Source organism: Malaclemys terrapin, chromosome 4 (assembly GCF_027887155.1).
Source record: "Malaclemys terrapin pileata isolate rMalTer1 chromosome 4, rMalTer1.hap1, whole genome shotgun sequence".
Lineage (NCBI taxonomy): Eukaryota > Metazoa > Chordata > Testudines > Emydidae > Malaclemys > Malaclemys terrapin.
This window is the reverse complement of record NC_071508.1, coordinates 30,214,865-30,235,295: the sequence shown is the minus strand read 5'-3', so window position 1 is coordinate 30,235,295 and position 20,431 is coordinate 30,214,865. Positions and strand designations below refer to the sequence as shown.

Here is a 20,431-nt window from a genome sequence, read left to right as displayed (position 1 = left end):
CCCCCCATATAGCTCTCCTAGGGTAAGAAATGTCAGGAAGTAATGCTGGGAGAAAGTTTAGGGTGTGTTTGTGCTCCCTGCCACTGGGAGAAAGCAAAATTAGTTCATCCTGCTGTACAGCAGTACCAGCAGCAAGATTGGCGCTGCCTCTGTACCCTCTTCCAGTGAACAATAGTGAACAATATTGCTAAATGAGCTTGTGCCTGTGACAATATTCCAGGGACTCTGCCTGCTCGTGCTAACATACCCATAAGGAGCCAGCGAGATCATGTCACAGCATGTTCAGGTGGATGAGACTTCCTCTGTCATATTTGGAGACTGGGTTCTACTTCCCAGATCAGCCCAAAGTGGCCTTGTGCAGCCCCTAAGGTACATCAATATGGCAAAAAAAAAAAACCCCCTCAAAAAAACCCTCACAAATCCTGTGGCAGGGAGTCTCAGAGCCCAGGTCAACAGACTTGGGCTCATGCTACAGCACTAAAAATAGCTCACAGACGTTAGGGCGTGGGCAGAAGCTTGGACTCTGAAGCCCAGGGACAGGGCTGGGTTCAGAGCCTGAGCTTCCGCCAGAGCCCAAATGTCTACACAGCTAGTTTCTCCACCGTAGTGTGAGCCTAAGTCTGTTGACTTGGATTCTGATAGTGTAGTGGGGTTTCTTTTGCTGTGTAGACATAGGCGCCAACTTTCTCTGGTGCCGGTGAATGCCCGCACTCCCCCGCCCCGACTCCACTCCATCCCCGCCCCCATTCCAACCCCACCCAAAGTCCCCGCCCTAACTCCGTCCCCTCCCTGCCCCTATTGGATCCCTTCCCCCGGGGAGGTGTCGCCGGCAGCGCGGAGGAAATCCGCCTCCCCACGCCCCCTGACTGCCGCTAGCTTGCTGTCAGCCGGGCGCTGCCTCTCCCCTGCCCGCTGGCCTCGGCCCATCCCCCCGGCTAGACTGCCAAATCAGCGGGCGAAAGCAGCCTCCCCACCCCCATGGTGACAAGAGCCGCCACCGTCCCTGCCCCCCAGAAAAGCCCGACCCCGCGTGCTCTTGACAGCACCTGGCAGGCGCCTGCTGCATTCTCGCTTATCTTTTGTGTGGCTGCTGCTTTTCACATGGTAGCTGCTGGAAAGGGGGCAAGTGGCAGGGGGGTTCTGCAAAGCGCTGCGCTGCTGGCTCCATAGGGGCCTGGCTCTGCACAGCGTCGATAAAAAAGCCAGCGAGCCAGCCCCTGGCAGGTGTTACCGAGAGGGAGTTATTGGGGATGAGCAGTCCAAAAGAAGCAGTGACTCATTCTCACCCACTCCTGCCCCTGGCCTAAAGAGCAGCTGCCTTGTAGAAAACTTTGAAAACCCATCTTCTGAGACACAGTGATGACTGTCTTGTTTGGCCCACGGGTTTTTGGTTTTGTTTTTTAATTTAGGATACCCCCGTGAAAACAGGACCTTAATGCCTCACCTCCATTCCAACCCCATCCCCAAAGTCCCTGCCCTAACTTCGCTCCCTCCCTGCCCCTATTGGATCCCTTCCCCAAATCCCTGCCCCGACCCTGCCTCTTCCCCCACTGTGCTGTGTTCCCCGTCTTCCCCCCTCCTTCCCTGCCCTGCGAATCAGCTGCTTCGCGGCACAAGTGCTGGGAGGGAGGGGGGAGAAGCAGGACGCAGTGGCGCGCTCGCAGAGGAGAGCTGGAGCAGGGGGGTGGGGTGGGGTGGGGCCATGGGGAGCTGCCGGTGGGTGCTGAGCACCCACCAATTTTTTTCCATGGGTGCTCCAGTCCCTGAGCACCCATGGAGTCGGCGCCTATGTGTGTAGACATACCCCAAATTAACTGAGGCCAAGTCTACACTACAAAGTTAAGTCAACTTAAATTACACCGACATACAGTCATTGCTGTAATTAAACCTCTGTTGCATGTCCACACTATGCTCCTTGTGTTGGTGGTGCGCCTCTACAGTAGAAGCTCTTGCATCAACCCAGAGAGCAGTGCACTGTGGGTAGCTATCCCACTGCACAACTGGCTGCAGGGTGCTTTGGGAAGGGTTTGCAATGCCTCGTAGGGGCAGGTTCAGTGTCACATGACGCAGGTTTCTCAATCCCATAATTCCATGGGCATCCTACTAGGTTTCCAGCTGCTTTTCAACTGCCCTGGTAAGCTGTGAGCCAGCCATTGTGTCAGAAAGCCCGGATCCTGCACTGCTCTTCAGTATTGAGCTGTGTGTTATTAACACAAGGCTATAAGAGGAGCCCAATGCGGGGGGGGGCTATTTGGCTGAGGGAGGCCTTGAAGGAGCATTTTAATAATGAGCCACAGTAACGTGTGTTGCTGTAATGTGCTGAGCCTGGCATTGTTTGTTAGCATTGTGCTATGTACCTTGTAGTGATTGCTGTGTGTCTTCAACTATAACAATTCACATGCACCTATTGCTATTGTTGGTGAATGTTAGCAGATAACTTCAGTTTCCACACGTAGATTTTTATTCCACACCCATACCCATGTGGAAGCTGAATTAAAAAGCAGGATAAATGTTTTAGTCAATTTAAGGATAGAGTGAAAGTTAGCCCTAAACCTAACAACCCGAGAGTTGTTAGAGATGCAGAATTCTCGCCTTGCTTTTAGCTGATAAGGATGGAATGCTGATTTAAGCAGAAACCTTGAGATAAGGTAGAGTCTGAAGGGAATTTGTATAAACAAAGGATAACCGTTAGCCGCTGATATATGTAACAGGAAGGTATAAATACTTGCCCTATATTGCTTGTAAAACGAAGATCTGCCTAAGGTCAGGGGGGCCCCCTGTCCGGCCGCAGTCTTCCCTTGCAATTGCTCGTAATAAATTTCTCTGGCTTGTTGCTAACAAACGCAGAGTGAGGACTTGTTTTCTTCCACAAAACCTACCTATGTAATGTGGAGGAAAACTTCATATATGCAGGGGAAAGTATCTTTAAAGGGGAGGGAACAGGGTGAACCAACACGGCTTTCACAGCTGGGTATATGTGAGGCTGTTCTGTTTAATCTCCTATGGGGTGGAGTGCCTTTGGTGCTGCTGCAGCCCTGGAAGATACATGGAATGGGGGGTGGGGAGGGGGAGTGTAGGGAGGTCCTGGAATGCTGTTTCTTTTCTAATTAGGCTTTGTATGATTGGAGAAGGTTTCAGCCAGAATTAAAACACAAAATCATTCCTCAAAAGAAGTAAATCCCTTTTCTTTAATGAATAATCTACAATAGGCAAAAATTGTACCAATTTCCCACTCTCCATCAGTAATTTAATCCTGCGCAGTTTACATCTATATGAAAAAGTGAATGCCAGGGGTATCTCCCTTTCTTCCTTAAAACCATGCCTGCTTTTTCTATAGTCTGAGGCTAAGCACCCTGCCCTCCCACCCTGACTGCTCCCTTCAAAAGCTCCTCACCCTTATACCACTACCCTGGCTGCTCCCACAACCCCAACCCCAGCCCCACTATTCCCCTACAGCCCTCACCCTGACTGCTCCCCCACCTGCATGTCAGCACCCTGACCCCAGCTCCCTCCTTGTAGAAGCAGCATGCCTGCAAATCTGCACCAGAGTGACCATTTGCCTCCCTTGTCTTCTGCTATGCCTGCTGCAGCTTTTTGATTTTTTTACATGGCACGGCTGTGTCCCCCTATTATAGCCCTTCTTCTCCATGCCCCAAAAAAGTTCCTGTAGCTACAGCAGAGCTGGGTCTTCTCTTCCCACAGACCCAGGAGATCCACCACCTCCTGTGTACTCCAGGCAGGAGCATGTTTGCTGCCTGAAGCCATCCTGCACAGCTGGACAGCTGCTATGTGAGCTCTCCACACCTAGCAAACAGGAAGAGCAAGTTCAAAACTTCCTGGGGATTTAAAAGGGGAGGGGCACATGCCTGGGTACCTGGCTGCAGGGCAGTGACCTTCAAAACAGCAACTGGAGCGGTCACAATGGACATTGTGGGACACTGCCTGGAGGCCACTTAGGGCAACATAAACAATGCAACATCTACACTGACGCTGCATCACACTACCTACACCTCTCATCAAGGTGATTTTATTATGTTGGTGCAGTAGGAGAGTTAAACTGGCAGGAGGAGCATCACAGCATATACACCTGTCTTATGTTGACTTAACTTTGTAGTGTAGATAAACTAGGGTTACCATACGTCCGGGTTTCCCCGGACATGTCCGGCTTTTGGGTCTTTAAATAGCCGTCCGGGGGGAATTTGTCAAAAGCTAAAAATGTCCGGGATTCCCCCCGGACGGCTATTTAAAGACCCAAAAGCCGCTGATAGGGCAGCCGCGCCGGCTGAAAGCGGTACTGGGAGCAGCCGCGAGCGGTGGGTGCGGGTGACCCAGGGAGCGCGGGCTCCTCCTCTGCAGCACTGCCCACCGCGGGGCTGGGGCTCTCCCGGGGCTCTGCCCTGCACACGCCCAGCACCCCCGGGGCTGCTCCTGCCTCCCTGGGCTGGCCCCAGATCCCCTCCCCCGGGGAGCTGGGGTCCTGCTGCGGCTTGTGCCCCTCTGCCTCCTCCGCGGGGCAGGCAGCCCCAGGGGGTTGAGGCCATGCCACCCCTTCCCCAGCTTCCCCCGCACCGCCCTGCCGGGCCTGTTCAGCCCTCGGCCCCACCGGGTCCTGCCCTGCCTCATGCAACCCGCCCCTACCGTGTGGCGGCTCGGCCCGGGGGGGACTGGGGGAGCCGCAGAAAAGCCCCTCCCGGAGCTGGTGCAGGAGACGAGCCTGGCTCCCAGCCCAGGCTCCGGCATCAGGCTGCAGCCGGGAGCAGAGCCACCCCGCGCCAGCTCGGCTCGGCTCAGCCCAGCCCCGCTCTTAAAGGGACAGGGACCCCACCGTGGCTCAGCCTGGCCTGGGGCACATGGGGGGGGAAATCTGTAACGGGGGAGGGGGAGTCTGTCTGCAGACAGGAGATTGATGCAAACATGCTAGTGCCACTGAGGGATGCCATGGGCTAGGTCAGGTGCTGGGCTTCACATACCAGCCACTTCAAATCCTGTGGGAGCTGAGAGCCAGCACTAGGGTGGGGGTCCTGGGCTGGCAGAGCAGGGGCCGTGTAGCGCAGGCCAGAGGCGATCGGGCTGGTGGAGCACGGGGTGCTGCAGAGCAGGTGTGTGGTGCATTGGGGGGGCTGGCAGAGCAGGGGGTGCTGCATGGCAGGGCTGGGGATCAGGCTGGTGTGGCAGGGGTGCTGCAGGCCAGCCACGAGGGGCATGGCATTGCTGTGGGCGAAGCTTGCCTAGCCTCTCAGTTCAACTCCAAATCCACCCCAACGTTTGTGTGGTTGAAGAAGGGGCAGGAGGGTGCAATCGGGTCATGACTGCCCTCTTCTGGCAGGGTGCTGTAGGGGCAGCTAACTCAGCCCCACGTGGAGCGAGCACGCTGTGGCTCTTTAGAGCAGTGATTCTCAGCCCGCCAGCGGCTTGCAGCCCAATCAGCACCCGGCTGCAGCCCATGTGCCATCCTCAGGGCCTTACAGGGAGCGCGTATCTTGTGTGGCTGCAGCCCATAGAACCCCCAAAAAGCCGCGTGTGCTGCCCACAATGGGAAATCGGTTGAGAACCAGTGCTTTGGAGCAATGCTTTGGGCAGGCGGCTCCTCGAGAGCGGAGCGAGAGAAGGGAAGATCTGCTCACCAGGGCTTTGGGGACCCTCCCGCACTTATCACAGGGGTGGTGGGCACACCCCCTCCCCAGCCCAGCCAGGGCTTTGCTGGGGTGCAGCTCACAGTCAGCCCCTTGGTGCAGAATCCCCGAGTGACCCGGAGCTTGTGCAGCTCCATGGACGCTGGTGGGGAGCTCTGGTTACAGGCCTCTGCCATGCTTAGGGTTACCATATGTCCGGTTTTCCCGGACATGTCCGGCTTTTCGGCAATCAAACCCCCATCCAGGGGGAATTGCCAAAAAGCCGAACATGTCCGGGAAAATGCCGGCTGGGCGCTTCCCCTCCCGGGCTCCAGCTGCGCTGGGGAAGCGCCGGCTCGGGGCGCAGGGTCTGGGGGCTGCCCGGCAAATCCTGACGCCGGTAGCGCTGGGGCAGCCCTTTCCCCCAGGCTGGGAGTGGGAGGAAGGAGGGGGCGGAGTTAGGGCAGGGAAGGGGCGGAGTTGGGGCAAGGCTAGGGGTGGGGAAATGGGCGGGGCCAGGGCCCGTGGAGGGTCCTCTTTTTTTATTTATGAGATATGGTAACCCTAAGATAAACCCTCAGTTTCTTACACAACGTATCCTTAAGGGGGAGTTCTGATTCCTCACACACACCAGTACTTTTTGCTCCTCACACCTATCCAGAAAGTGGGATTCTGCAACCCAATATTGGAACATTAGCAATCCAGGAGATGCTGAGTTAAGGACTGCCCACACTTCAACTGATATCACCTATCACTGATAGCGGAGGGGAGACACTTACAAAAAACAGGAATGCAGCGTTAAGGTGACACTTTCCGCATGTCCTTAACTCTGTCCCCTTCGAGCCCTGCCTTGAAGAATCCCTCAGAAAGACCACAGTACTGCACCTCTCCCTTCATCTTGGAGTTATGCTGGGCACAGAGATAATGCAAGGTTTGGTTAAGGAGGACTAAGGCATTGTTATATTGCCAGTTTCTATTTCCCTCTCCTGTGTGGGATCTAGGACAGAACACCACATGCACACCTACCCAGAAGAGGTGCAGCAGAACAGACAACTGGATTCAGCCAGACTGCAGAATGGCTTTGAAAGCCAGTGCACTGCAGAGACCAGCCCAAACAGTTCAGCTGCATTTTCATTTCATTCTCTGCAGAAAACTGCGCCCTTGATTTCACAAATGTGCAACACCCAACATGTTGAAATAAAAGCATTTAGCCACCATTCTACTCTTGCTAAGGCAATAGCTGAAACAATGTCTGACCCGGTTGCGGTTTCATTAGTCAAGGGGAAAAAGACAGGCCAGGTCATGAAAGATCTGATTTTCTTTCAGGCTCAGCACCTGAAACCGGGGCCTGATTGTCAAATGGAAGCTGAGCTCTGGGCCAGATTAGCAAAAGTGTTCACCTCCTACTGTGACCTCAGCTATGACCTAACATGCTGAGTTCTGAAAACCTGGCCTCCGGGATTTGTCTAGGCTAGAATTTGTGGCCCTGTTGAAACTCAATTAATTTCCAATTAATGCAAGTTAACTAATAGGACTCTAAATGCTAGTCTAGATACTTCACAAAGGTCTGTTGCAGGAGTCAAAAGTTTAAGGTTTGGCCTGGGGGTCTGTGATAAAGGTGCTATTGTTGGTGTCACTAGGCATAGCTACCAGGTAACTCAGGGGAGTGGAAGGCTATAAGTGCCGATGAAACTCCTTTGCTCTGGGTCTAAGTGAACCACAGTGACTCCATCTTGTGAACTTTCACCTACTTCTATGCTAACTGCTTACATGCTGAAGCAGGCTAAAGCAGTAATGTAATGGTCAGCTTTTCTAGCAGATAGCTGCTGTTTCGTTCATACTAACAAGGTCAAAGATAAGCAGACGAATGGGAACTTTCCTAACTGTAACTGCTTTAGGAGGGAGGGGACGGAGGGTAGGGGGAAAAGTAACAGACAAAGCCTGCACAGAAACTGCTTGGAATATAAAAGGGAAAACTTGCTTGTATTTGCTGCACTTGATTTGAGACATACTGGTCTCCTAGTGCCTATCCAGAGATCTCAAATAAATTTGCTTTGTTTCTCCACCTCGGTGTCTTCATTGGTGCAAAGCACACCGGGCAATGGATCCTATTGCCCCCCCGGGCCTTCTCTAGGCCGGCAACACTAACACAAAATACAGCACAAAGGTGGCTTTTAAAAACCAAATTATCCTATATACTTGTTCATAAGCTGAATATTTCTGGTAAAAAGTGAAGCATCAAAGAGCGGGGGTCAGCTTATAAACGGGTCTACACCAAAATCTGAAGATTTTAAACACTACGGAATTATTGAATTGAATAATACACTGTCGTTTTGTTTACCTGGAGCGTCCGCAGGCATGGAGCCCCTCAGCTCCCTGTGACCGCGGTTCACCATTCCCAGGCAATGGGAGCTGCAGGAAGTGGCTGGGAACGGCACAGTGTGGCTACAGGGAGCTGAGGGGCTCCATGCCTGCGGACAGTCCAGGTAAACAAAATGTCCGAACCCACCAGCAGCTTACCCTGACAAGCCAGGAGCCAAAGTTTGCCGACCTATTTATTGATGTCAATACTGCAGCCTTTAAAGTTCCAAAGGCTTTGTTTAGTGGACTAGATTGGCTTGAAATGAATACTAAAAGAGCAGTGCTGCAGATCTGCATGACATTTGCCTCACGCATTTCACAAAATGCTACACCTTACAAGCCAATCAGAAAAATACTATGAACAATAGTACTATAGCACTGGTGTCAGTCCGCTACTGTATAATTTGATCTCTTCATGCATTTCTGCCAATGGACCTCATAAATCTCGAGCCAATATGAAAATATAACGTACAGAATCAATGGAATCGCTAATAAAATTTAAATAGCCTGTTATCGCCACTCTACAGGGCTGCTTTGAAATAAACAAAGAATAATAATAATTTGACAGTGATAAAGCAGGTGACATTCCTAAAGTCCTAAAAAAATCTTTAACTATAATAATAATAATCTATTTTCATACTAGTATTTAAAATGAACGGTGAAATCAAAAGAAAACGGTCTGCTTATCACGCAGCGTTCAAACTTAAAGTTGTTGAATATGCAGAAGCAAATAATTGCGCTGCTGCTCGTGAATTCTGTATCAATGAGAAGCAAGTAAGAGAATGGTGAAAAAAATAAAACACTAAAAGACATGCCAAGCAGCAAGAAAAAATGTCCAACAAGGTGTGCTTCCTTTCCTGACCTAGAGAAAGATCTCAATAATTGGGTTGTTGAATGTCGACAAAATGGGTACAGTGTCACTAGAACTGGAATTAGGCTGCGTGCTCTGCAAATGTAGAAAGACGACAAATACAAATCAGTAAAGCTGTCAATGTTTGTCACATCAGCAGGTTGGGGTGCTCGCTTCATGAATTGTCATGGTCTCGGTCTTCGTCAGCGAACAAAGACAGCGCAAAAGCTGCCGAGAGATCTTGAAGAAAAAAATCGAATCTTTCCAAAGGTTTATTATAAAATATCGAAAGGAATATGCATTTGAACTGTCACAAATAGCAAATATGGACGAAACACCGATGACATTCGATCTCCCGAGCAACAGAACGGTAACTGGTGTTGGTGAAAAAACAGTTTTAATTAAAACCACTAGCCATGAAAATATCCATTTTACAGTGGTTTTATTGTGTTTGGCAAATGGATTTTTATTTTGTTATTTTTGTTATTTTTAAAAGAAAAACCTTACCTAAAAACATGAAATTTCCTGCTGGTGTCATCATACGTGCACACGAAAAGGGATGGATGGATGAAAGTGGGACTACTGAATGGCTGGAAAAACTGTGGAATACTAGACCAGGAGCACTTTTCAAGAAATCAGCTATGCTCGTTTGGGACATGTTCAGGGCACACAAGACAGATGAGGTGAAAAATGTGGCCAAAAATATGAGAACTACTTTGGCTGTAATACCTGGGCTTAACTTCAGTTCTACAACCACTTGACGTCTGCCTGCTTTAGGTTGGGGGGTTGTCTGTAAGCGAGGACAGGTCTGTCTCCCAAGATCTGTGAGATCTTTCACTTCAGCAGGTGGGTATTGTAGTTTTAAGAATGCTTGATAGAGATCTTGTAGGTGCTTGTCTCTATCCGAGGGATTGGAGCAAATGCGGTTATATCTTAGAGCTTGGCTGTAGACAATGGATCGTGTGGTGTGTCCTGGATGGAAGCTGGAGGCATGTAGGTAAGTGTAGCGGTCAGTAGGTTTCCGGTATAGGGTGGTATTTATGTGACCATCGCTTATTAGCACAGTAGTGTCCAGGAAATGGACCGCTTGTGTGGATTGATCTAGGCTGAGGTTGATGGTGGGATGGAAATTATTGAAATCATGGTGAAATTCCTCAAGGGCTTCTTTTCCATGGGTCCAGATGATGAAGATGTCATCAATGTAGCGCAAGTAGAGTAGGGGCGTTAGGGGACGAGAGCAGATTGACAGAGCCAGACGAGTACCCAGAAGTCACCTCCTACAAGACAGGCCCAACAAAGAAAATAACAGAACACCACTAGCTGTCACCTTCAGCCCCCAACTAAAACCTCTCCAGCGCATCATCAGAGATCTACAACCTATCCTGAAAGATGATCCTTTATTCTCACAGATCTTGGGAGACAGACCTGTCCTTGCTTACAGACAACCCCCCAACCTAAAGCAAATACTCACCAGCAACCACACATCACTGAACAAAACCACTAACCCAGGAACCTATCCTTGTAACAAACCCCGATGCCAACTCTGTCCACATATCTATTCAAGTGACATCATCATAGGACCTAATCACATCAGCCATACCATCAGGGGCTCGTTCACCTGCACATCTACCAATGTGATATATGCCATCATGTGCCAGCAATGCCCCTCTGCCATGTACATTGGCCAAACCGGACAGTCTCTACGCAAAAGAATTAATGGACACAAATCTGACAGCAGGAATCAAAATACTCAAAAACCAGTGGGAGAACACTTTAACCTGTCTGGTCATTCAGTGACAGACCTGCGGGTGGCTATATTACAACAGAAAAACTTCAAAAACAGACTCCAACGAGAGACTGCTGAGCTAGAATTGATATGCAAACTAGACACAATTAACTCCGGTTTGAATAAGGACTAGGAATGGCTGAGCCATTACAAACATTGAATCTATCTCCCCTTGTAAGTATTCTCACACTTCTTCTCAAACTGTCTGTACTGGGCTAGCTTGATTATCACTTCAAAAGTTTTTTTTCTCTTAATTAATTGGCCTCACAGAGTTGGTAAGACAACTCCCACCTGTTTATGCTCTCTGTATGTGTGTATATATATCTCCTCAATATATGTTCCATTCTATATGCATCCGAAGAAGTGGGCTGTAGTCCACGAAAGCTTATGCTCTAATAAATTTGTTAGTCTCTAAGGTGCCACAAGTACTCCTGTTCTTCTTTTTGCGGATACAAACTAACACGGCTGCTACTCTGAAACCTAACTTTAACAGCTGTTGTTTAACATCCTCCCTAGTTGCTGTTGGAACAGAGTATTTCATTATCACTGTAAGGTGTGAAAACATCATCTAGCTTCTTTCGAAACACAGAAGAAATATTTATTGAGCACTTCTGCCTTTTCTCAATCAATATATACAATTTTACCATCTCCATCATTAATCAGAGCTTACACTATTGTTAGGATTTCTTTTGTTTGTGATATATTTAGCAATGCCATGCCCCTCCTGCAAATACAACCTTTACAATACAGCTCTTCCTAGAAAGGTCCCCATGGCACTGTGGACAGGGCCAAGCCCCTCCAATAACCTGGTTTAGGCCCTGTTATTTCATTCGTTGGAATGGAACGAAGTCTGCAGAACCAAGCATTGACCACCATCACTGGTGGGTGGGTGGACAATAGGGAAACTGGAGGTGGAAGCCTGGGGCCTGATGTTAGAAAGCAGCACAAAAGGCCTCTGCATGGAAGCTGACCCAAGAAAGGTGAGAGGAGCTGCTGCATGCTTCGAGTGTAGACCACCACCCCTCTGCTGCGATTATAGCCTGGGAACTCTCAGAAGTCTCTCTCCTCATGCCATAGGAGGTTTGGCTTAGGCCATTTCCTATTTACTGCTCTGGGGTCCTGCATGCAGTTATGGAAATAGTGCTTCCCAGTGAGTACTGGATAGGGCTCCTGTTTGGATCTTATTCCTACATGGGAGCTCACACTTCATCAGCAAGGCAGTTCCTCATATACTCATGGCTTAGGAAGAGGGCTAGAGAGTGGTCCAGGCAGTACCCCCGCTCTCCCCTTGATGCAGAGAGAGTCAGCACTGCAGGAAACCTGCATGTTTAAAATCCAGAAAACATGAGGAGAGGATGTTTGGAAGGGGACTAAGTCACAAGCTAGGAGATTGCAAGAGCGCTCTCAACCCAGGACTAGGATCACTGAAGGATTTGGTGAGGGTGGGGAGGGAGGTACTGAGGGTATTTTGCATTTCCACCATTGGCAAGAAAGCAAATACGAGCTGCTATTTTCAGGCTCTACAGGAAATACAACACACAACAAGCTGTGCCTCACCCCTAGCTCAAAAGTAACACATTTTGCAATCTCCATCTAGATTGGATGTTTCATGAATCACATAACTGTCCAATCCTTTCCTGAATCCTCCTAAATTGGCCTCAAATCGATTTGGCAGCAGCAAATTCTTCTAGCCCTCCTATCCCCAAAAGATGTTTGTAACACTGACCACAATGGACAAGACACATCTATTAAGAACCACCCACCCAGGCTTGTAAACTGCAGGTCAAAAAGTCACAGCTAAAGAGAACTTCAACATGGATGACTAACTGGTCTAATGAGGGTCTTTTAAGGCAACTATACAGGTGTATCCCCAACATAACTCTTAAATGCATGACTAGAGGGCAGAGAACAAACTCCTACAGATATTTTATTTTTGATACTTTCACTAAAAAAATACATATGAAATGAAACACAAAACATGTGATAGGAACAAATGGAGGAATTCAGAGTGTTGGCTGAAAGTGCATCATTAACTCCTTCTACTGTGTCCCTGGTCCCACCCCATCCCTGAAGCACAGAATCAACAGCACACATAAAGAGCAGCACCACCCAAAACCCAGACATTGTGGGAGGCTTGGCAGGAGTGACTGAGGCTTCTGATCCTTGAGCAGAGAGCACCAAAGATGTAAGATGGGCTGAAGGGGAGGACAGTCTAGCAAGCCAATGGATGAAGCTGCATTATTTGCAGCTTCAGCTGTGGAGCTTGGACTGTACGTTTTGCACACAGCATTATGGGCGTGAGAAGACGAGGTGTTAGGAGCCAAGGAAGTAAATAGCCGAGAGTAAAGGCATGAAAGGGGTTTGACGTGCCAGTTCTAGATGCCTTGTGTCTTGAGGCAGGGAATGGTTCTTATTCAGTAGTACATGTATGTTCTAAATTGATCCTGAGTCCTGTCTACTCTCCCATGTCTCAGTCACCAAGAGATCCGCTGGTTCCACCGTTCTGCACGATGACAAACACAGGGTTGTGGTGAGCAGCAGAGTGAGGTTTCTGCTGCCAGAAAAAGCTCACTCCCAAGACAAGTCCATCAATCTTCTTGAAGAAAATGCGACCATGTTAAACACATTATTCTCCTCACCTCTTCCAATCTGTTTCCAGTAGGCAGACTGGGATACTGCAGTCTTGCCAACACCCCAATCTCTGCTTCTCCCTCCTCCACTATTACCTGGAGTGCCAGACCCTTCTCCTCCTCCGCCGCCACATCTGGGTCTCAGTAGTTGAAAGCATTAGTGTGCGATTTCTGTCCTTTGTACACAGGTCCATGTATAACCTGCAAATGTAGCTCCAGTGTAGCACACACTGGCAATCATCTGCATGGAAGTGCACTTGGTACATGGAACACTTAGCTTTAAACATTTACTTTGTATGAGAATCTGAAGCTGGCACATCAAAAACAGTTTGGATTCCACCCTCAAACACGCAGGCAACTCAGAGCTGCCAGTGACCCTGCAAGGACTGTAGGTGCAGAGGTGACTGTCAGATCAGCTGTAAGTACGTATCTTCCTAAACATTCATTAGGCTGTCTGACCAGCCAAAGCTCCAAGCATATCTGCTGTGTTGATAAAGTTAGCTGTTGGGATGGCAGGTTGGCAGAGGATGCAATTTCTCCTGACCCACCCAAGTACCTTTTTCTAGCTTCACACAGAGCTCCTGATTTCAAGTGGCTGCTGGGGTGATGTCTTTGTCCACACAACGTATTTCAAGCAGCACAGAAAGAATGCTGCACTAGTGCCTGCAGTCCCTGCATCCCCAGCTATCAGGAACAGTCCCTGCAAATCACGTGAGACTCTCCTCCTTCAGCCTGTCCCTCTCAAGGAGTTTCTCTCACCTGGGCTTCTCCAAAGTCACTTCTCCCGAAGGACACAAACACCAGCATCACAACGTTGTGTACCCAGTGAGGTCACCACTTCCCAGCTATCAATGATGGGATCATAGCACTCAATGCTGCTCAGCAGCGAGTTGCCATCATACCTGCAAAGGACAGAGGGCCACAGGTGAGCAATGATTTCTGAGAGGGAGAGAGGGGAGTACGGAGCCCTGGGTGGGAGCTTAACGAGTTATCCTGGGCGTTCGAAGGCCCAAAATGCTGCTAAAGCTCTGTGCACAGGGAAGGAGGGCTGAAATAAGATCAGCACAGCAGTTCCAGAGCATCTCTCCCACCATCTCCCTGGCCAGCTCAGCAGCGTCCCAGCATGTGGCACTGCTTGTTTAACTCACTATGGTGACACCATGGCCTGTCATTCTTTGGGTGCGCCAAAAGGGAAATACATGGAGAGCCCCTGTTTTGAAGCTCTACCGCAGGATCTGCAGCCACTGCACTAAACTCACTTGCTGGCTACTACTTTGCTTAGTGACAACAAGCCACTCCCCCTCCCTCAGCCTGGGTTGGACACTCCCTGCTAATACGTTTTAAACATGGCTGTCCGCATCTGCACTAAGGATTAAGTCTTGTTTAGCAGCATGTTAGAGGACTCCTTTCCTACCACCAAACAAGTTCCCAGTGTAGACAACCCTTCAAAGAGCAGCAAGACCCACCCTTCTTACCCAGCTATTGCATACAGCCGTCCCCTCAGCACGGTGGCACCCACGTAGCAACGAGGCGTTGTCATACTCGTCACAGTAGTCCAGGAATCAGTGCGAACGTTATAGGCTTCCACAGAGGAGAGATGCGCTGTCCCATCAAACCCACCAACAACATAAATGTGATCGTTCAACAACGCTACTCCTGCTCCTGGAAGGGGAAGGGGAGTTACGCTGAGCAACAGCGACCAGCCCACGATTATCACTGCAGGTAGGCTGGATGGAGCACTCTCCCCATAACTGCAGCTCTATGGCACAGATGCTGCTGCACTTACAGAGACAGAAAGGACATTTCTTACTTGCTTCAACTTTCTGCAAAATAGCTTGTTAGGGTTGAAGTGTTTCCTGATTGTTCTTACCTCAAAGGAGACACTTTGGTGAAAGTTTGGTAAACGTTGTGGTTTTCATTCATGCATCCAACTGAAAAAAAGACAGCTACACACCTTTGTAACTGTTGTTCTTCGAGATGTGTTGCTCATATCCATTCCAATTAGGTGTGCGTGCACCATGTGCACAGCATCAGAGAACTTTTACCCTAGCAACACCCGGTGGGTTGGCCATGGAACCCCCTGGAGTGGCGCCTTCATGGTGCTGGATATATACCCTGGCCGACCCAGCACCCCCTCAGTTCCTTCTTACCAGCTACTCCGACAGAGGGGAAGGAGAGCAGGTTTGGAATGGATACGAGCAACACATCTTGAAGAACAACAGTTACAAAGGAGGAGGGATAGCTCAGTGGTTTGAGCACTGGCCTGCTAAACCCAGGGTTGTGAGTTTAATCCTTGTGGGGACCATTTAGGGATCTGGGGGGAAAAAAGAAAAAACAAAACAACAAAACCCTGTCAAGGATAGTACAAGGTCCCTTCCAGTTCTATGAGATAGGTATATCTCCATATATGATATTATTATTAAAGGTGAGTAACCGTCTTTTCTTCTTCGAGTGCTTGCTCATATCGCTTCCAATTAGGTGACTCCCAAGCCTTATCTAGGCGGTGGGGTCGGGGTGAAGTACCGTGGATTGTAGGATCGCCCTACCAAATGCTGCATTGTCTCTGGCTTGTCTAACGATGGCATAGTGTGAGGCGAACGTATGCACTAAAGACCAAGTAGCAGCTCTGCAGATCTCCTGGATTGGCACCTGGGCCAGGAAGGCTGCCGACGAGGCTTGAGCCCTCGTGGAGTGAGCGGTGAGATGTGGGGTCGGGATCCCGGCCAGATCATAGCAAGCACAAATACATGACATGATCCATGAAGAGATGTGCTGGAGACCGGAAGACCCTTCATCCGGTCTGCTACTGCGACAAAGAGCTGCGTCATTTTCCAGAATGGTTTCATATGTTCTGTGTAGAAGACAAGAGCCCTACGAACATCGAGGGAGTGAAGCTGTTGTTCCTGACTATTGGCGTGAAGTTTTGGGAAGAAAACAGGGAGGAAGATACCTGGTTGATATGAAAAGTCGATACCAACTTGGGAAGAAAGGCAAGGTGAGGTCGTAGCTGCACCTTAACCGTATGGAAGATCGTGTAAGGTGGTTCCGATGTAAGAGCCTTGAGCTCAGAGAGACACCTCGTGAAGTGATAGCAACGAGGAAAGCTGTTTTCCAAGAGAGGTACAAAAGGGAACATGTGGCCAAAGGTTCAAACGGGGGTCCCATAAGTCTGGAGAGGACCAAGTTGAGGTCCCATGTGGGTACAGGCTGCTGTACCTGTGAATATAGACGGTCCAGGCCCTTGAGGAACCTACGAACCATGGGGTTGGCGGAGACAGATCGCCCATTCGCTCCCGGGTGGAAAGCTGAGATGGCTGCCAGGTGAACTCTGATGGATGATATCGCCAAGCCCTGCTGTTTCAGGTCCAAGAGATAGTCTAGAATGAGAGGCATGGACGCTTGGAGGGGAAGCGTGTCACGGAGAGAGCACCAGGATGAGAAATCGCTTCTATTTAGCCATATACGTAGCCTGAGTGGAAGATTTCCTGCTGCTCAACAGGACCTGCTGCACCAAACGAGAACAGAGAAGTTCAGAGTGGCTCAGCCATGCAGCATCCATGCCGTGAGGTGGAGGGACTGCGGGTTGGGGTGCGATCCTGCGTGATGAGGTCCGGAAAGAGAGGCAGCGGAATCAGAGTATCCACCCAGATCTCTAACAGCGTGGTGTACCAATTCTGCCTGGGCCATGCTGGGGCGACCAGAATCAGTCGTGATCTGTCCCTGCGTGCCTTGATCGGGACCTTGTGCACAAGGGGAAATGGTGGGAAGGCGTACAACAACCTGCTCGTCCACGGGAGTAGGAAGGCGTCTGTGAGCGAGCCCAGGGAGCAGCCCTGGAGGGAGCAAAACACCGGGACTTCCGGTTGCTGCGCGAGGCAAACAGGTCAACCTGGGGAAACCCCCACATTAGGAAGATGGGGTGGATGACATCCGGGTGGACTGACCACTCGTGGGATTGGAAGGACCTGCTGAGGTGATCCACCAACGTGTTCTGGACCCCTGGGAGAAACAACGCCACTGGGTGAATAGAATGGACCATGCAGAACTCCCAGAGTCGAATGGCCTCTTGACAGAGGGGGGAGGAACGAGCCCCCCCTTGCTTGTTGATGCAGAACATGGCCGTGGTGTTGTCTGTGAGGACCACCACACAATGACCATGCAACTGCTCCCAAAAGGCTTGGCACGCAAGACGCACCTCCATCAGCTCCCGTACATTGATACGGAGAGAGAGATCGGATGGGGCCCATAGACCTTGCATCTGGATGTCCCTGAGGTGGGCACCCCATCCCAGGGCTGACGCATCCGTGACGAGGGACAAGGAGGGCTGAGGGGTGTGGAAGGGGACTCCTTTGCATACCACTCTTGGGTCTAGCCACCATTGGAGGGAGGCCAGGACCCTTTCCGGAACAGTGATCACCAGGTTCAGACTGTCTTGACCTGGACGGTAGACAGATGCCTGCCAGGCCTGAAGCGGTCGGAACCGAAGTCTGGCATGTCTGGTCACGTATGTGCAGGAAGCCATATGACCCAGGAGACTCAGGCATGTTCTTGCCGTCGAGGTTAGGAAGCTTTGAAGGCTCCAGATGAGGCCCGTCAGAGTGTGGAAAAGCGCGTCCGGCAGGAGGGCTTGGGCATGCATGGAATCTAGGATCGCCCCAATGAATTCTATTCTCTGGGTTGATTCTAGAGTCGACTTCGCCACATTGATGAGAAGACGTAATGGAGAAAACGTGTCCATGACCACTTGAACGTGGGATTGCACCTGTTCTTTGGTGCAGCCTTGGATGAGCCAGTCGTCGAGATACGGGTATACCTGTATCAGTCTCCGATGAAGGGAGGCTCCCACGACTGCCATACATTTGGTGAACATCCGGGGGGCCGTGGAAAGGCCGAACGGAAGGACCATGAACAGGTAGTGTTCGTGGTTGACCACAAAGCGGAGGAAGTGTCTGTGTGCCGGATGGATTGCTATGTGGAAATATGCGTCCTTCATGTCGAGGGCAGCGTACCAGTCTCCAGGATCCAGGGAAGGTATAATGATACCCAAGGAGACCATGCGGAACTTCAACTTTACCATGAATTTGTTGAGTCCGCGCAGGTCCAGAATAGGCCGAAGCCCGCCCTTTGCCTTGGGTATTAGGAAGTAACGGGAGTAAAACCCTTTGTCCCTTAGCTCCCTTGGAACCTCCTCGATCGCCCCCATGGATAGGAGTGTTTGAACCTCCTGAACGAGGAGCTGCTCGTGAGAAGGGTCCCTGAAGAGGGACAGGGTGGGGAGAAAGAAAATTGCAGAGAGTATCCCCTTTCCACCGTGTGAAGAACCCAACGGTCCGTGGTTATACGGGACCAAGCACGGTGGAAACGGGATAAACAATTCAGGAAGGGTGGGGTAGGATCCTGACCAAGGTTCGGTACGTCATCCTCGAGCATCACTTCCAAAGTTTTGCTTAGGGCCCGCTGAGGGCTTGGAAGGGCCTTGGTCGGGTTGGTGGTTGGAGGGTTTCCTTCTGGTATTGCGCCCCCGCCTCCTATAGAAGTCCTGCCTCGGCTGAGGAGGGGGATAGGAGCGTTGGGGCTGAGGCTTAAATGGCTTCCGCTGGGTAGCCGGTGTGTGCATCCCCAGCGATCACATTATGGCCCTTGAGTCCTTGAGTCTCTGAAGCCTTGAGTCAGTTTTGTCTGAAAACAGCCCTCTCCATCAAAGAGGAGATCCTGTAATGTTTGCTGAAGCTCCAGTGGTAAGCCGGAAGCTTGCAGCCAAGATATACGTCTCACTGCAATGAAGTCTACGGTGTTCAACGAGGCCTGTAATGAGGTCCTCGCCACTGTCTTGCCCTCTTCCACCAAGGCCCCAAACTCCTCTCTGGACTCCAAAGGAACCAGCTTCTTGAACTTTAACATGGAGTTCCAAGAGTTATAGTTGTATCAGCTCAGGAGCGCCTGCTGGTTTGCGATCTGGAGCTGAAGACCACCCAAGGAGTACATTTTACGCCCAAATAAATCGAGGCGTTTGGCCTGTTTTGATTTGGCTGCTGGGGCTTGCACTCCTTCTCATTCACTGAGGCCACCACCAGTGAACAGGGCTGTGGATGTGTGTACAGATAGTCATATTCTTTGGAGGGGACGAAGTACTTCCACTCCACCCCTTTAGCAGTTGGAGGAATGGACGCAGGTATTTGCCAGATTGTTCTGGCCGTGGTCTGAATAGTCCGGATGAGCGGTAGGGCCACCCTAGATGAAGCCTCTGCAGACAAAATGTCAACCACAGGGTTCTCCACCTCTAGACCGTCCTCCGCTTGGAGGTTCATATTCCGTGCCACCCTACGTAAGAGGTCCTGGTGGGCATGGTGGTCTATTGGGGGGGACCCGAAATAGCAGTGTCTACCACTGCCTCATCAGGTGAGGAGGAGGCCACAGGAGGAAGAGGATCATCTGGGCCCTCTTGGTCAGCTGTGTCTCGGAGTCCTGAGCCCCCGATCTCAGCATCCAGACCTGGAAGCGGGGTTGGAGGAGGGTCTGGATGGACAATGCCCCAGTTTCCATGTCCCCAGGAGCAAGACGGCTGACGGTGGCCTCTGGCACTCGTGGCTCGGAGGGTGCTGAATGAGAAGCCCCTGATGGAGCGCCCTGGGCCTGGTGGTACGCCCAAGGCATCCAAAAGGGCCATTGAGTAGACCCTTGGACCGGACCTTGTCCCTGCGCCTGCCAATGAGCAGCCCCTGAGTTCAGACGGCTGTGATCCAAGTGGCGGCGGTTGGATAGACGCGACCCCACGTCCGACTCTGTCGAATGAGAGGCGGAGCGCAATGGCCACGGTGGTGCTGAGCGGGTCTGCGTTGACTCGTGTCAACGCGATGGAGATTGGTACCGCGAAGATGGAGAGCGACACCGCGATGGGGAGAGATGCCATGACCTAGATCGGTGCCGGGGTCTGGCCCGGTGCTGAGATTTGGACCTAGACCTTGACGGTGATAGTCATTGGGAGTGGCATCTGGACTGAGATCAGCTCCTGGATGGTGACTGGTGTACAGAGCGGTGCCGAGACCAGTGCTGGGAGTCTGATCAGTGCCGCGAGTACGACCAGCGTCGCGAAAGAGAGCGGCGTTGTGACTGCAAGCAACATCGGGACTGCGAGCGGTGTCGGGAGCAGGAACGGTGCCGAGAGTGGGATCGGTGCCATGGTTCAATCGAC

The 20,431-nt window shown here is 50.9% G+C and overlaps 1 protein-coding gene across 6 annotated transcripts in view; it reads right to left on the bottom strand.

Moving 5' to 3' along the window:
- Positions 1-9,248: 9,248 nt before the first annotated feature.
- KLHL12 (kelch like family member 12) overlaps positions 9,249-20,431 on the bottom strand; it is an 85,607-nt gene continuing 74,424 nt past the window's right edge. For 3 of the 6 annotated variants that reach the window (XM_054026244.1, XM_054026247.1, XM_054026249.1), the window contains 2 exons: positions 14,715-14,901; positions 9,249-14,141 (listed from right to left, as the gene is read on the bottom strand). In XM_054026244.1, the coding sequence (XP_053882219.1) occupies positions 14,015-14,141; positions 14,715-14,901 (314 nt within the window). In that variant the 3' untranslated portion in view covers positions 9,249-14,014. The remainder of the gene's footprint in view (positions 14,142-14,714; positions 14,902-20,431) is intronic. The other 3 variants (XM_054026245.1, XM_054026246.1, XM_054026250.1) reach the window with 3 other exon arrangements.